The sequence below is a fragment of the Nerophis lumbriciformis genome, linkage group LG01, assembly GCF_033978685.3.
Source record: "Nerophis lumbriciformis linkage group LG01, RoL_Nlum_v2.1, whole genome shotgun sequence".
In the NCBI taxonomy this organism is placed as follows: Eukaryota; Metazoa; Chordata; class Actinopteri; order Syngnathiformes; family Syngnathidae; genus Nerophis; species Nerophis lumbriciformis.
The window spans coordinates 76,788,247-76,803,760 of NC_084548.2; the positions used below are offsets into that span (position 1 = coordinate 76,788,247).

General features: G+C 44.5%; 1 protein-coding gene across 1 annotated transcript; it reads right to left on the reverse strand.

The window, feature by feature from the left end:
- Nucleotides 1-1,839: 1,839 nt before the first annotated feature.
- On the reverse strand, nucleotides 1,840-5,964 carry LOC133612525 (snaclec B1-like). The gene is made up of 5 exons (XM_061970002.1): nucleotides 5,824-5,964; nucleotides 3,938-3,965; nucleotides 3,779-3,864; nucleotides 2,220-2,348; nucleotides 1,840-2,004 (listed from the first exon to the last, which is right to left on the reverse strand). Exons 1-5 carry the CDS (start codon nucleotides 5,884-5,886, stop codon nucleotides 1,840-1,842), a joined length of 471 nt encoding a protein of 156 aa, XP_061825986.1. The 5' UTR covers nucleotides 5,887-5,964.
- Between the last annotated feature and the right edge of the window lie 9,550 nt (nucleotides 5,965-15,514).

Below are 15,514 nucleotides of genomic sequence, written 5' to 3' on the forward strand. Positions count from 1 at the left end.
TTAACTTAGTCTACTACCCCACTGAGAGTAGAATCATTTGTAAAAGTCTCTGAATTCATCAGAATCAGGCCGCAATAAGTTGATGAGAAAAGTTATTCTAGAGGACTTATTCACATTTTCAAGTATAAATAAAGTAGTACCTGAACCTCAACTGGTTCTAGGACCGATATCCTAAATCAAAACCAACCTATATCAAATCAATGAACTGAAATCAATAAAAACCGTGCAATTTTATAATGTATCATTTTAGAAAGAAAAACAAATTTATAGATAAGAAATATTGTTTGCAAAATAACACAATAGAATATACTACAAACAAAGTACCGGTAGTTGTATTAATTAATGTTGTAATAACGGGGGCGGTACCTCTGGATTGGCAGACCGGGGTGGTGGTTCCTCTCTTTAAGAAGGGGAACCGGAGGGTGGGTTCTAACTATCGTGGGATCACACTCCTCAGCCTTCCCGGTAAGGTCTATTCGGGTGTACTGGAGAGGAGGCTACGCCGGATAGTCCAACCTCGGATTCAGGAGGAACAGTGTGGTTTTCGTCCTGGTCGTGGAACTGTGGACCAGCTCTATACTCTCGGCAGGGTCCTTGAGGGTGCATGGGAGTTTGCCCAACCAGTCTACATGTGTTTTGTGGACTTGGAGAAGGCATTCGACCGTGTCCCTCGGGAAGTCCTGTGGGGAGTGCTCAGAGAGTATGGGGTATCGGACTGTCTGATTGTGGCAGTCCGCTCCCTGTATGATCAGTGTCAGAGCTTGGTCCGCATTGCCGGCAGTAAGTCGGACACGTTTCCAGTGAGGGTTGGACTCCGCCAAGGCTGCCCTTTGTCACCCATTCTGTTCTGAACTTTTATGGACAGAATTTCTAGGCACAGTCAAGGCATTGAGGGGATCTGGTTTGGTGGCTGCAGGATTAGGTCTCTGCTTTTTAAACATGATGTGGTCCTGATGGCTTCATCTGGCCAGGATCTTCAGCTCTCGCTGGATCGGTTCGCAGCCGAGTGTGAAGCGACTGGGATGAGAATCAGCACCTCCAAGTCCGAGTCCATGGTTCTCGCCCGGAAAAGGGTGGAGTGCCATCTCCGGGTTGGGGAGGAGATCTTGCCCCAAGTGGAGTAGTTCAAGTACCTCGGAGTCTTGTTCACGAGTGAGGGAAGAGTGGATCGTGAGATCGACAGGCGGATCGGTGCGGCGTCTTCAGTAATGCGGACGCTGTATCGATCCGTTGTGGTGAAGAAGGAGCTGAGCCGGAAGGCAAAGCTCTCAGTTTACCGGTCGATCTACGTTCCCATCCTCACCTATGGTCATGAGGTTTGGGTTATGACCGAAAGGACAAGATCACGGGTACAAGCGGCCGAAATGAGTTTCCTCCGCCGGGTGGCGGGGCTCTCCCTTCGAGATAGGGTGAGAAGCTCTGTCATCCGGGGGGAGCTCAAAGTAAAGCCGCTGCTCCTCCACATGGAGAGGAGCCAGATGAGGTGGTTCGGGCATCTGGTCAGGATGCCACCCGAGCGCCTCCCTAGGGAGGTGTTTAGGGCACGTCCGACCGGTAGGAGGCCGCGGGGAAGACCCAGGACACGTTGGGAAGACTATGTCTCCCGGCTGGCCTGGGAACGCCTCGGGGTCCCACAGGAAGAGCTGGACGAAGTGGCTGGGGAGAGGGAAGTCTGGGCTTCCCTGCTTAGGCTGCTGCCCCCGCGACCCGACCTCGGATAAGCGGAAGAAGATGGATTGATGGATGGGTAATAACGTGCAGCATTCACCTGCAGACTGAAGAGAAATCCCTTTTTCGCTCTTGTGGTCTCATTAGACCCAACATGGACAATGAGCCGAGTTAGCGAAGAGCGTTAACGACGTTGGCTCTCGGGTAGCAACGAGTGATGGCGCTGATCAAGCAGATATTGCCATCTATGCTACCTCCCACAATCACAGTGGTGGCGGAGAAGAGTGGACACGGGGAGCAAACTTTGTCGGAAAGTCTGTAGAAGCCGGACCACTGCTGAGGATTTTCGATGATTGGAAAGCAATGTTATTTTGATCTGTGGCTACAAGCTAATATTAGCGAGTAAGGCTGGATGGTATATCTCAGTGTGGTAGTCGCTACGCTACCTAGGGGCAGGGAGGCTTGTAACTCAAATTTATGTTTGCAACTTAAATGGTAACAAAAAGCTAAGCAAAATACTGCTAAGTTACCACATTGTTACTTGTACATACCTTAACGGCGCCATAGAGTCCGATCCAGGCATAGTCCGCACACGCCTCCCGCACCAGTTCAATAACCAGCTCGTTTTCCAGCTCGCTGTGGATGGAGGCCAGGTGCCCACCTAACAAGTTGCAGGTGCTCTAATGGGGGGAAATGTGGAAATTGTCATTTGATGTATTTTTAAGGGGGAAAAGGTGTGTGGCGTTTCTTCTTTTGAGTACATGACCTTGAACTTTTTATGTATTAAACACAAACCCAACTACTGTTGTGATGCGAAAAATGTGTAACTCAGAGATTTATTTCATCTGAAGGTTTGTAGGACTTTCTTGAATGGCTTGTGTTAACTTCATCAATTTCCCAGCACCAGTTGTGGTGTACAAATAAAACACTGAGGGGTGCATGAAAGACAAAGGTCAGCAAACAACATCTCCACCAGTTAAGGAAACAACAAGGAACTACAAAAGAACCCGCAGAGGACCAACCTCAACCATCAATCCTTTAAAAAAAGATCACCCCCAAAATGTAATCAGGTGTTCCTTTTTCCATTTCTGACATTTTCTCAAAGTGAAATCAAAATCTGCCCATAACTTTTAGAGCAAGGTTGCTGACTGACAGACAGACAGTACTGGCAAATACACAATTCATTACTTAGATAATTAAATGACGATTTCCGTGCGTCTTTGTTTTGTTCGTCGGTCGCTTCCTGACAAAATGGATCACTCTTTGCATCGGCCCTAGCACATTGGCGCGTTTGTTCTATGGCGGGGTTAGGAAAAATACAGAGTAAACCCACTTGTCAGTCAGCCACTGTCTGTGTCTCTGTGGGTGGAGGCGGGGCGGGGATCTCGTAACGTTAACGTAAGGTAATGTAGTAGGATTGATCCAGATTGCCCCACAAATTCTAATCAGTCCTACTTCAACAAGTTCCTAAAAATTCAATCAGAATCTGCCCACAACATTTTTAAGTATGTAGCTAACTAACTACAGTAAGTGCTTGTACTGTAAAATAGGCAGAGTTTGACTGTACGATTATAGTCTGGGTAATAATCATGGTTTGACGATTATTATGCATTGATTAACTTCACAGCAAAAACAGTAGCAGTCACACACCACAGTTAAAAGTGCAAATTACTTACAACATAAACATTTCAAAACAAGTACAGTGTCCAATAAAAATGGCTTCTCGATCTTTCGAAATGGCCTGAAATTCCCCCAAAGTGATGAGTTCAGGTGGCCTCAGATCCTTTTGTCATTTATTCCTTGACCATGGAGCAGCTTTGTTACCGAGACTCTAAGAACCAACACACCAAGGATGTCCTGTGACCGCAAACTGTAGCTACCAGAGTTTCTACACATCACAGAGCATACATGAGGGGGAACCAGACCAAGAAGTGACTTATAAATAAAAACCATCCATGGAGAAAATCTGCAGACTGACAAAGATGGAGAGTGTGCAGGATGAAAAATGAATACCTAGTGGCAACTGGTTCCTTGTGTGATGTTAGGTTTTATCATTTGTGTGCAAGCTGTGGCGTATAAGCATCTTGGTCTGTGTGAACATCTTCTATACCTCTGCATCTGCATAAGTCCTGTTTTCCGCCTGGAAGATGTAACAGTGATCCTCCAACTGAGTCCATCCTTCGGGACATTTCAAATCTGAAACACAATTGCAATGTTTTGTGGAGAAATATACAATTTGTGAAAGTCTCATTAGGTCTCAGCTACTTACCGTACTTGTGAAGATGACCCCAAGGCCTCTGTGAAGAAGAAAGTACGGTGTTAAAGTCACCAAGCAAAGCTTAGTTCCCATTCAGACAGTGACTCACTCTGTGGGAGTATTTTCTACGTGGCAAACACACACTTTACTTCGTACTTTAAAACATACTGGTACCAGGCCAAAAGGGGTGTAACGACATGTACTTATATTCTGTTTTTTTGGTATAAAGTATGCAAGTAAGTCTCAAAGTACCATTTGTGGTTTTTCTACCCACTGCACTAAATTTAATATTAAACGAGTAAAATATATAATTGCAATTAATCAAAATGTTCATAGTTAACTAAAAATTAATCGCAGCTAGATATACTTTTTCATTATTAATGTGTACCCTATACAGTTAATTTCAAGATATCACCATTACTTTGCTTAATTTAAATGTTTTTTTTAAACGTTATGCTTTTTTAAACAGCTCCACACACAAACGATGTAACACTTTAAATGACAATTAAAAAAATTGACCTGGGCTGCGTTGGTGTCTTGCCAGAATTCAGTTCAGTTCATTTATTTATTTCACTCATTAAAAATCAAACTAAGGAATAAAATAAAAATAAATCAATCAACATAACGTTGAAGTAAAATATTAAGAAAAAGGAGCAGAAAGAAGATACTAACTTTTATATCTGCCTTCGATTTTCACACAAATTACAAATGACTTTCAATGTTGGCGACTTCAAAGCCACCTTTTCATTTTACAACAATTAAACCAATAATGAAGCAATAATTCTACTCAGTCATATCTTTTCATCATCATGATTGTTTACATTTAATACAAAAAGAGATTTAAATTTTTTTATTCCACTATCACGTTTGTTCCATAAACTAACACTTCTCAGTGGCCTAGTGGTTAGAGTGTCCACCCTGACATCGGAAGGTTGTGAGTTCAAACCCCGGCCAAGTCATACCAAAGACCATAAAAATGGGAGCCATTACCTCCCTGCTTGGCACTCAGCATCAAGGCTTGGAATTGGGGGTTAAATCACCAAAAATTATTCCCGGGCGCGGCACCGCTGCTGCCCACTGCTCCCCTCACCTCCCAGGGGGTGATCAAGGGGATGGGTCAAATGCAGAGGACACATTTCACCACACCTAGTGTGTGTGTGACAATCATTAGTACTTAAACTTTAACTTAACTTATTTCCATTATCACTCTTCTAAATGTAGATTTAGTAAAGATCTCAGTTCCTTTCCGATTATAATTACTTTCTCATTTTGAATTTGTACAGTATTTTGTAGGAATACAGAATTTGTATTTCTGCTGTGGGAGCACTTGCATTCAGAAGAGGAGCTACACTAAGTTTAGATACCAGTTTCACACATTAAAATGTGGATTGTTATGATCATGCTTTGGTTGACAAAAGTGGTTGTTAATGTAGTCTGTGATATAAATAAATAAATGACATGTAGTACAAGTTAATGGAATCTGTTTTGCTACAATGTCTAAACCTTCTCTTTTGATTAATAAAATGTCACATTCAGCCTGCGAAACATTCAATATTTGAGGACTATCAACCAGAAATGTTAAAAAAGAATATAGACTTTATTTCAATATGCCATGAAATATCTTCCTCTACAGTATACTCCTCGACTGAATTACTGACATGTATGTAGCTAGCTAGACATATCACAGACTACACTAACACATATTTGACATTCAAAGCATGACTGTTGTTGTCACCATCGCTCATACTTTCCCAAAGTGGTTGTCTTATGTTGTGTGATTTAAAGTCCCTTACAAAGCTGTGGCTAGAACTCAGAGCGTAGAAACTAAAGACAGATAAATGGATCACAATAGTAAAAGTACATGTTGATTGAAGTTAGCAGGTGAGATTTGGACTTACAGCTTCAGTAAACAGTCCACTGATTCCACAGAGGAGGAAGAACACACCAACAGCCAATACCATCTGTGCAGTGAGAGATAAATATTTCTAAGAATATTTATCAGGGTTACAAAGATACGGTCACTTGAGAGCGTCTTAAGAAATGAAGTTTGGGAAGCCGTGTAGTGTTACCTTTTGTTGATGCGATGAGTAATGCAGACGATCCTTTACCAGCCTTTTAATAGCCTCTTTTGATGCGGCCCTGGAATGTTGACAGTCTTGACAACGCCAAGGGACATGTTGCTGTACACAACAATGAAACAACAACAGCGGCCTAAGCTAGCATTAGCTCACTGCTATCAATGCTCTGCTAAAATAGTCCGTCTGTGTTAGCGCTTATAATAACAATATAACTCATATTTGGTTCATTTTCAGGTCACAACGTGTAAATGGAGTATTTTTGGTAGTTTCTGGATGATTTCTTGAGGGTGTAATGAGAACCTCGATCTGTTTACTTCATTGTTAGCTATTTATTTACAATATCCAAAGCATAAAAAAGCCAAACATATGTGTTCTTGTCTTACATAGGGATTGTGAATGATAAACAGCACATCTCTTTACAATTCGTGCATATTTCCAGTATGACTGACCTAATAATATGGTCAGAGTGCAGAAGCGTTACCACAGTGACGTAGAATCTACGGATATCGCCAAGGAGCGAAGTATTCAAAATGGCCGACTGAATTTGTGGCATTTTGTTATGTTTAGACGGTATTTTCACATACTTTGCAGATTGTAATTACAAAATGGCTTAATGTAAATTGTAAATTGTCCATCCACCCATCCATACATTTTCTTCTGCTTATCCGAGGTCGAGAAGCCCAGACTTCCCTCTCCCCAGCCACTTCGTCCAGCTCCTCCCGGGGATCCCGAGGCGTTCCCAGGCCAGCCAGGAGAGATAGTCTTCCCAACGTGTCCTGGGTCCTCCCCGTGGCCTCCTACCGGTCGGACGTGCTTGAAACACCTCCCTAGAGAGACGTTCAGGTGGCATCCTGACCAGATGCCCGAACCACCTCATCTGGCTCCTCTCCATGTGGAGGAGCAGCGGCTTTACTTTGACTCCTCCCGGATGTCAGAGCTTCTCACCCTATCTCTAAGGGAGAGACCCACCACCCGGCGGAGGAAGCTCATTTCGGCCGCTTGTACCTATGATCTTGTCCTTTCGGACACGCTGGGAAGACTATGTCTCCCGGCTGGCCTGGGTCTTTCCCTCAGCCTCCTGCCGGTCGGACGTTCCCCAAACACCTCCCTAGGGAGGCGTTCGGATGGCATCCTGAGCAGATGCCCGAACCACCTCATCTGGCTCCTCTCCATGTGGAGGAGCAGCGGCTTTACTTTGAGCTCCCCCCGGATGACAGAGCTTCTCACCCTATCTCTAAGGGAGAGACCCGCCACCCGGCGGAGGAAACTTTTTTTACCCGTGATCTTATCCTTTTGGTCATAACCCAAAGCTCATGACCATAGGTGAGGATGGGAACGTAGATCGATCGGTAAATTGAGAGCTTTGACTTCCGGCTCAGCTCCTTCTTCACCACAACGGATCGATACAGCGTCCGCATTACTGAAGACGCCGCACCGATCCGCCTGTCGATCTCACCATCCACTCTTCCCTCACTTGTGAACAAGACTCCGAGGTACTTGAACTCCTCCACTTGGGGCAAGATCTCCTCCCCAACTTGGAGATGGCACTCCACCCTTTTCTGGGCGAGAACATTGTAAATTGTAAATATTGTAAATACAATACATTGTAAATACAATATGGTTTAATGGACACACTGAAACACAATCAAGCATATAAAGTCAACTTGTTTTTTCATTCTACTGCTACTTTAATATTTGCACATTGTGTAGATAGCCGTCCGCGGGTAAATCTGGGATATATTAAAGTTATGCCCACATCGCAGACATGCTGAACACGCTCCAGACAATCACATGAGACTTTACAGCCGGTGGCCGAGTTTTTGTTGCATCACTAGACAAATATAGGTTATATAGCAGTCCGCTCCCTGTATGCTCAGTGCCAAAGCTTGGTCCGCCTTGCCGACAGTAAGTCGGACACGTTTCCAGTGAGGGTTGGACTCCGCCAAGGCTGCCCTTTGTCACCGATTCTGTTCATAACCTTTATGGACAGAATTTCTAGGCGCAGTCAAGGCGTTGAGGGGATCTGGTTTGGTGGCTGCAGGATTAGGTCTCTGCTTTTTGCAGATGATGTGGTCCTGATGGCTTCATCTGGCCAGGATCTTCAGCTCTCGCTGGATCGGTTCGCAGCCGAGTGTGAAGCGACTGGGATGAGAATCAGCACCTCCAAGTCCGAGTCCATGGTTCTCGCCCGGAAAAGGGTGGAGTGCCATCTCCGGGTTGGGGAGGAGATCTTACCCCAAGTGGAGGAGTTCAAGTACCTCGGAGTCTTGTTCACAAGTGAGGGAAGAGTGGATCGTGAGATCGACAGGCGGATCGGTGCGGCGTCTTCAGTAATGCGGACGCTGTATCGATCCGTTGTGGTGAAGAAGGAGCTGAGCCGGAAGGCAAAGCTCTCAATTTACCGGTCGATCTACGTTCCCATCCTCACCTATGGTCATGAGCTTTGGGTTATGACCGAAAGAACAAGATCACGGGTACAAGCGGCCGAAATGAGTTTCCTCCGCCGGGTGGCGGGGCTCTCCCTTAGAGATAGGGTGAGAAGCTCTGCCATCCGGGGGGAGCTCAAAGTAAAGCCGCTGCTCCTCCACATTGAGAGGAGCCAGATGAGGTGGTTCGGGCATCTGCTCAGGATGCCACCCGAACGCCTCCCTAGGGAGGTGTTTAGGGCACATCCGACCGGTAGGAGGCCGCGGGGAAGACCCAGGACACGTTGGGAAGACTATGTCTCCCGGCTGGCCTGGGAACGCCTCGGGGTCCCACAGGAAGAGCTGGACGAAGTGGCTGGGGAGAGGGAAGTCTGGGCTTCCCTGCTTAGGCTGCTGCCCCCGCGACCCGACCTCGGATAAGCGGAAGAAGATGGATGGATGGATGGTATATATCAATACATACTGTAACAATCTGCTGGTTTTATGTTTGCGTGGTTTTGATTTGATGTGAATGTTTCCCATGATCACAAACACAGACTCAGTGCCTGAAAGTTTGGAGGAGAATGATGACGTGAGGAATGTACTGAGAAGTGTTTGCATGGCAGGTAGAACTTGTTGCAATTGTGCTGTTTTGTATCATAAGATTGGCAATAAAAGTAAAACATTGTGTCAGACGTTTTGTGGCTTCTTCAGGAGGCTAAAATACATTGCATTACTTTCATTTGTTTTCACGTCAAAAACCCTTACTTTAAGGTGTGGCGGCTGTGGTGTTTCAGTTACATTAAGGGGATACCCTGGTGCTGGCTGCCAAGTTAGCCAACCCAGGCTTTTGGCTCTGTGGTCAGCTAGGTAGTCCGCATGACCAGGGTTGGTGTCCCCGTGTGGAATGGGATTGAAGCAGGGTGGCCAAACCACCAGGGTTCGAGATTTTGGTAAATCCCATCTCACATTAGCAGAAAAAATATGCAACTTATGTATGTTCTGCGTAATATGAACGTAATGCGTCCAGAATGTGTAAATGATGTCACAAGCACCGCATTGTTTACGGAAGTAAACATGGTTCTGATTCTAGTCCCTCTCAGTCCTGGCGCATTTGTGGCAATTTCAACAAATGTGTTCAACCGGAGTCGACATTTTCTTAACCGATTTATTTGGGGTTGGAGACTCAGAAGGAAGAGGGCAATCAAAGCTGCCACAAATGATTGGAGGATGCGGGAAGAACTGTGGACACTCTTGTGATTTTGGATCACATCGGATTGTCTGCCCCGCAGGATGAATTTTGAGCACCAGTCATTGACAATTTAGAGTGAAAAGCTAATTTTATTTTCACTCGCATACAAAACATTCTAACTTGGATTGTTTCCCTGGCTTCGAGACTCTCCAGAAGGACAGAGCAGCGAAGACACAACAAACTTTCTTGTCTCTCATGGACACACACCTGTTGTTGACTTTGGACTGACTAGCGACTACACGACATCAAGGCCGCGGAACAGAGACACGCAACAGGCTTACACACACACATGCATCCACAAAAATATACGCCACACACACATACCCCACCCCCCACCCCACGCCCTTGACGCGAATCCCTTATGGGTGATGGGCGGATGGGCAGCGCCTAAAGAGCTGCAGCTTGCCACCATGGCCCCCCACTCCCTCCCCTCTGTTGTAAGTCTCGAGGTGTATTTTATTATGTATATGTGCTTTGCTATGGAGGGTTTTTTCCCACTCCAGACTGGTCCCCCTTAGGAGCCCAGTCTAGATTGTATTTTTTTACTCATCCTCCCCAAGCGTTGACTTTTTCCCCATCTTTTACTGGGCGCCTTGTGGCGACCCATCAGCGTTCCTGTTCTGTAACCCTGTACACTGTTTGTTTGTCTCATCTTGTTCTGTAACCCTGTACACTGTTTGTTTGTCTCATCTTGTTCTGTAACCCTGTACACTGTTTGTTTGTCTAATCTTGTTCTGTAACCCTGTACACTGTTTGTTTATCTCATCTTGTTCTGTAACCCTGTACACGGTTTGTTTGTCTAATCTTGAACAGGTTTGTGCTGAAAACAAAGTTTCGTTGTACTTGTGCAATGACAATAAAGACCAACTTATTTTGGCAGTTTGTGGGACATTTGCTTCGACGTCTACTTTGAGGAACGTGTGGGCGAGCAGTCGGAGCCAGAAGTGCTGAGACTTTGATACCATCTCTTTTCTGATCAGTCATCCACTTTTGTGTTTCACGACCCTTTATTTTCGGCAAAGATTTACGACGCTTATCATATGGGTTGGATGATTGTCATCCGTTCGTTCAGACTGCAGTCTCATCGGACACATATCCCATTTACATCCACGTACCAAAGATGCCTGGCTTGGAATTGTAAAATGTGAGATTTTATTGTTCACGATGACATGGAAAAATTAGATAGAGTGAAACCACGATTTAAGAAATCCTTTATTTGCGTCTTTCTGAGTTTACGGATGTTTACATCTTGCCAAATTTGCCTCTGTGCGCGAACCATGTCCGGACGTACGAGCGCTTCATTCCTTTTGCATGCTGTTTGCCATTTTGATGACATCACTTCCTGTGCACGCGGAAACATGGCCGTTTTGAAAAGGCAGAATCCCCCCCAACGTCACAACTCGTTTACATCCTGTACACACCAGCGCGGCCATTTCGAAGATTTTCGACTGCGAGCGGCACTTCCGACGTGTTTATTTCCACAATTGTCGTACCTTGCGCCGGTCAGAGCTCTGTCAGCCTGTCTTAGAGATCACTTTGTGTGACCAGAAGTGCTATAAAAGTGTCTAAACTCTCACTGTCTCCTTGTTTAGCTTTAGGTTGCTAGCCAACCTCTTTAAGATAGCGTTTTAGCTCGTTTTAGTGGCTGGCGGCACTTTCTGTTCCAGAATTTTGTCAGCGAAGGGTGCTTTGTTCCGCATCAAGTCTTTAATTGTGATGGGAACGAAAAACCTTTTATTACGGCGAAGGAGAAGGCACTACCGGGACACAAGCCGATGAAGGATTGTCTCACACTGCTAGTTTTTTTCGGTGACTACGTGAAGCCATGGCTCTTTTATTACTACAAAACTCCCAGAGTGTTCATCAATGCCACAAATATTCCCAAACACAAGGTCAAATTATTTCCCTTCTTTTTTGTTTTTTGGTTTTGGAGCACACCAACGCGACATGTGTGTGTGTGTTGACATTTAAGCTTGCTGTAATGTTGTTGTGTTGTTTGGATAAAAAAAAAATAGATTGTTGCGCCAATACTCCTTTTGTTACGTTATGAAAATGTCTTGAAAGTGCATACATGAGTTACCAGTGCAGTTTCTTTTACTGAAATAGGGATTTCTGCCGAGGCTAGAAGCAATTAGTCATGTTTTCCAGGAGGACCGTTTCTGGCTGTTCGGGACCTTTCCCTTCCTGTGTTTTACGTATTACTTGCTGATATTTGATTTTCCTACACATCCGTACAAAACAATCTGACCTGGTACAGTCTCTATTAGCCGGATTTAAACCAACTGAAACTGCAGTGGAAACATTGTGTCAAGTACGTAAGGCACCGGTTCTCCTCTTTTAAACACTTAATTGGGTGTAATCATCTTTTACGTAACACACGAGTCATTGAAAAAGAGAGCAGATTTCAAATTGTGGCGAGTGAGTAAGCGCACATGTTCCTGTCGTGGCTCACGTGATGCTAACCTGAAGCTAACTGCACCCGACACGCCAAAAGCCGTTGAAGACTTTTTCCAATGTGAGAGTTGAGGAAATATTTTTAGTCTTAGAAATTGCTTTGGCCTTCGTTATGTTCGAACCAATGACTGTCCTCCTCCATAGATTGCACAGTATTGGCATCACAAGCGCACCCCTTCACTGGTTTAGATCATATCTCTCTGTTTGTTCAACTCCGTTCATTCAAATCCCCTCCGTCTCCCGTTTCCTCTGGTGTCCCCCAGAGCTCTGTTCTTGGTCCTCTGCTTTTTATCATTTACATTCTTCCCCTTGGCAATATTTTCCGTAAATTTAAAATAAATGTTCACTGTTATGCGGATGACACCCAGCTCTACATCTCCACCAAACCAACTGCTTCTCTCCCTCCTTCCTCCCTTACGGACTGCCTCAGTCAACTCAAGCAGTGGTTCTCATCCAGTTTCCTTCAACTCAATAGTAATAAAACCGAAATCTCACTTGTAGGAACAAAATCCATTCTCGCCAAAACCAACAGCTTGTCTGTTACTCTCAGCAATTCCTCTGTCTCACCCTCCTCACAAGTCAAGAGTCTGGGTGTCATCCTCGACAGCACACTCTCCTTTCAAGCCCACATAAACAGCATTACCCGGTCTGCTTACTTTCATCTTCGGAACATTAATCGTCTTCGCCCATCCCTTTCCCCTCATACTGCTGCCGTACTAGTCCATAGCCTGGTCACCTCTCGCCTGGACTACTGCAACTCTCTCCTGTTTGGTCTCCCTCACAAGTCAATTCACAAACTTCAGCTTCTCCAGAACTCTGCAACCCGGATAATCACCAGAACCCCTTCAATCCAGCACATCAGCCCTGTTCTGCAGCAACTCCACTGGCTACCCATCAAACAAAGCCATCCATAACCTCTCTCCGTGATATCTCTCTGACCTGATCCATGTAGCCACGCCCTCACGTTCCCTAAGATGCTCTTCATGCATCCATCTCACTGTCCCCTTATTTCAAGTGTCCACCATGGCTGCCCAAGCTTTCAGCCGCTCAGCCCCTCATCTTTGGAACTCTTTCCCACTAGACCTTTGTAACTTGGACTCAATACCCCTCTTCAAATCAAGACTCAAAACACACCTATTCCTGACTGCTTATTCATTGTAAATCTTATTGATCTTTGTTGTTGTTGTTGTTTTTATCCAATTTATTTTATTGTTTTGATTTTGTACGGTGTCCTTGAGTGCCCAGAAAGGCGCCTTATAAGTAAAAATGTATTATTATTATTATTATAATGACCTCACCCTGTTTCTTGTCTGTACGCACGCCTTGTTCTGGACCTTGCCCTTAAAATAGAGGATCCGAACATGAGTCTTCACTGGTTTGGTGGACTCCAGCTGGATGAAAGCTCGGAGTGACTTCCAGCCGTATGAGTCACAGATTGTAATTATGAATGTTCCGCTTCTGTCTTGCAAGTGTGGCTAATTGTGTTGCAGGTGTGTCAAAGTACATTTCACACACAATGGAAAGAGGGCGGGGAAGAATGAGAAACATGCACTTGCTTTGGTAACAGAGGGTTGGAAGATGTTCCAAACTGACTGCAACCCAGTCGGGTAAACAAACCGGATTGAAGACAACTGGTCTGATCTAGTAATATTTAAACATGTGCAAACAGTAAGGTAGTGTGTACTATTAGTTGGGTGTGTTGCCTGTGATCTACTAAGACTTGCGTGTACAATTTAAAAGTGTTGCACACCGCCTTATATAAACACGTTCCTTTGCACGCACTCGGCGGTTTTCACCATGGAGACACTCATTTACTGCTCATTCGTGTTACCATGCTCCAACCTGCAGCGTTTTGCTGGGTTTTTAAACAAGCAGGAATTTGTGAAACTGAAACAAAACAAAAATAATGGCATTGTAAGTCAATAATGCTAACACAGACACTCGTAAGCATATTAGCATATTAGCTAATGACGCTGTTTTCATTACATTACGGTAGCACGTACAAATATGCCTGAAAACACTCCTACAAACATCGCACACGGGACAATTTAATAAGTAAGAATTGTTAAACTGTGAATTTACAAACTTTGCTGGGAGTGATGAATGAAAAATCCATACGAGTAGAAACGCTATAGAGGGCTTAAAAAAAAAGCACTACCAATAAATGGAAGGACACTGCAGCACCTGCAGTGAGCAAATTAGTCCAACAGATGGCGCCGTACTACCAACAACAAAACACCTTCTAAGTGTGTTTTCTTGTTTTATTTATTGTTGTTTGTCTTTTTATACACTTCTTTTATCATTGCCGTCAGCAAGGAAAAATCCTTAAATTAGCCGTTTTGTCTTATAAGCCACAGGGTTTAAAGTGTAGGAAATAAATATCGGCTTGTTGTCCGGAATTTACGGACGTTAGCTCTCTGTGATCACGGTACCGCTAAAAATAGTTTGTCTGCGTTAGCGCTTATAATAACAATATTGCTAATACTTGGTTAGTATTTAGGTCATGAGATGTAAATGAAGTATTGTTGCTGGTATTTGGAATTGTTTTTTAGGGTGTAAGAGTGTACTCTTATTAGCTGCATTATTAGCCACCTCGTACTTGCCGTACATTGCAATTTAGCATGCATAAAAAAAAAAAGAAAAAAACAAACGGGTTCTTGTCTTACATAAGAATTGAGAATGATAGACAACATTTCCAAAAAAGTGTGGCTCTTCTTTAAAGGGGACATATTATGAAAAAACAACCACTTTTCTTACCTACTGCAACCTGTTTTTGTTTACCGTATTTTCCGCACTATAAGCCGCACCTAAAAACCACAAATTTTCACAAAAGCTGACAGTGCGGCTTATAACCCGGTGCGCCTTATATATGGATTAATATAAATATTTATTTTCATAAAGTTTCGGTCTCGCAACTACGGTAAACAGCCGCCATCTTTTTTCCCCGTAGAAGAGGAAGCGCTTCTTCTTCTATGGTAAGCAACCACCCGCCCCCATAGAAGAAGAAGCGCGCGGGTATTACGTCTCATTTCCTTTGTGTGTTCCATGTTGATATACGACTCCATGCGCGCCCACATTACAGATGGTGTCAAAAAACAAGTGAAGCACACAAATACAACACTCGCCGTCATTCCGGGTGGATTAACCAAAGAACTCCAACCGCTGGATATTGGTGTCAACAAGGCATTTAAAGCACGACTGCGAACGGCGTGGGAACAATGGATGACCGAAGGCGAACACACCTTCACTAAGACAGGCAGACAGCGCCGGACGACATACGCCAACATCTGCCAGTGGATCGTAAATGCCTGGGCAGATATTTTGGTCACAACTGTGGTCCGAGCTTTCCGGAAGGCAATGACTTCGACGAGACGGAGCCGGCCATTTTGGATCCCGTATT

Bases quoted from the DNA above. Each gene is read 5' to 3' on its own strand.
- LOC133612525 (XM_061970002.1), bottom strand. From the start codon at position 5,886: ATGGTATTGGCTGTTGGTGTGTTCTTCCTCCTCTGTGGAATCAGTGGA. The intron at 2,349-3,778 runs GTATAGAAGATG...TCCCCCCATTAG, and splicing joins GGACTTATGCAGATGCAGAG to AGCACCTGCAACTTGTTAGG. The intron at 2,005-2,219 runs GTATGTACAAGT...GAAAATCCTCAG, and splicing joins GACTCTATGGCGCCGTTAAG to CAGTGGTCCGGCTTCTACAG.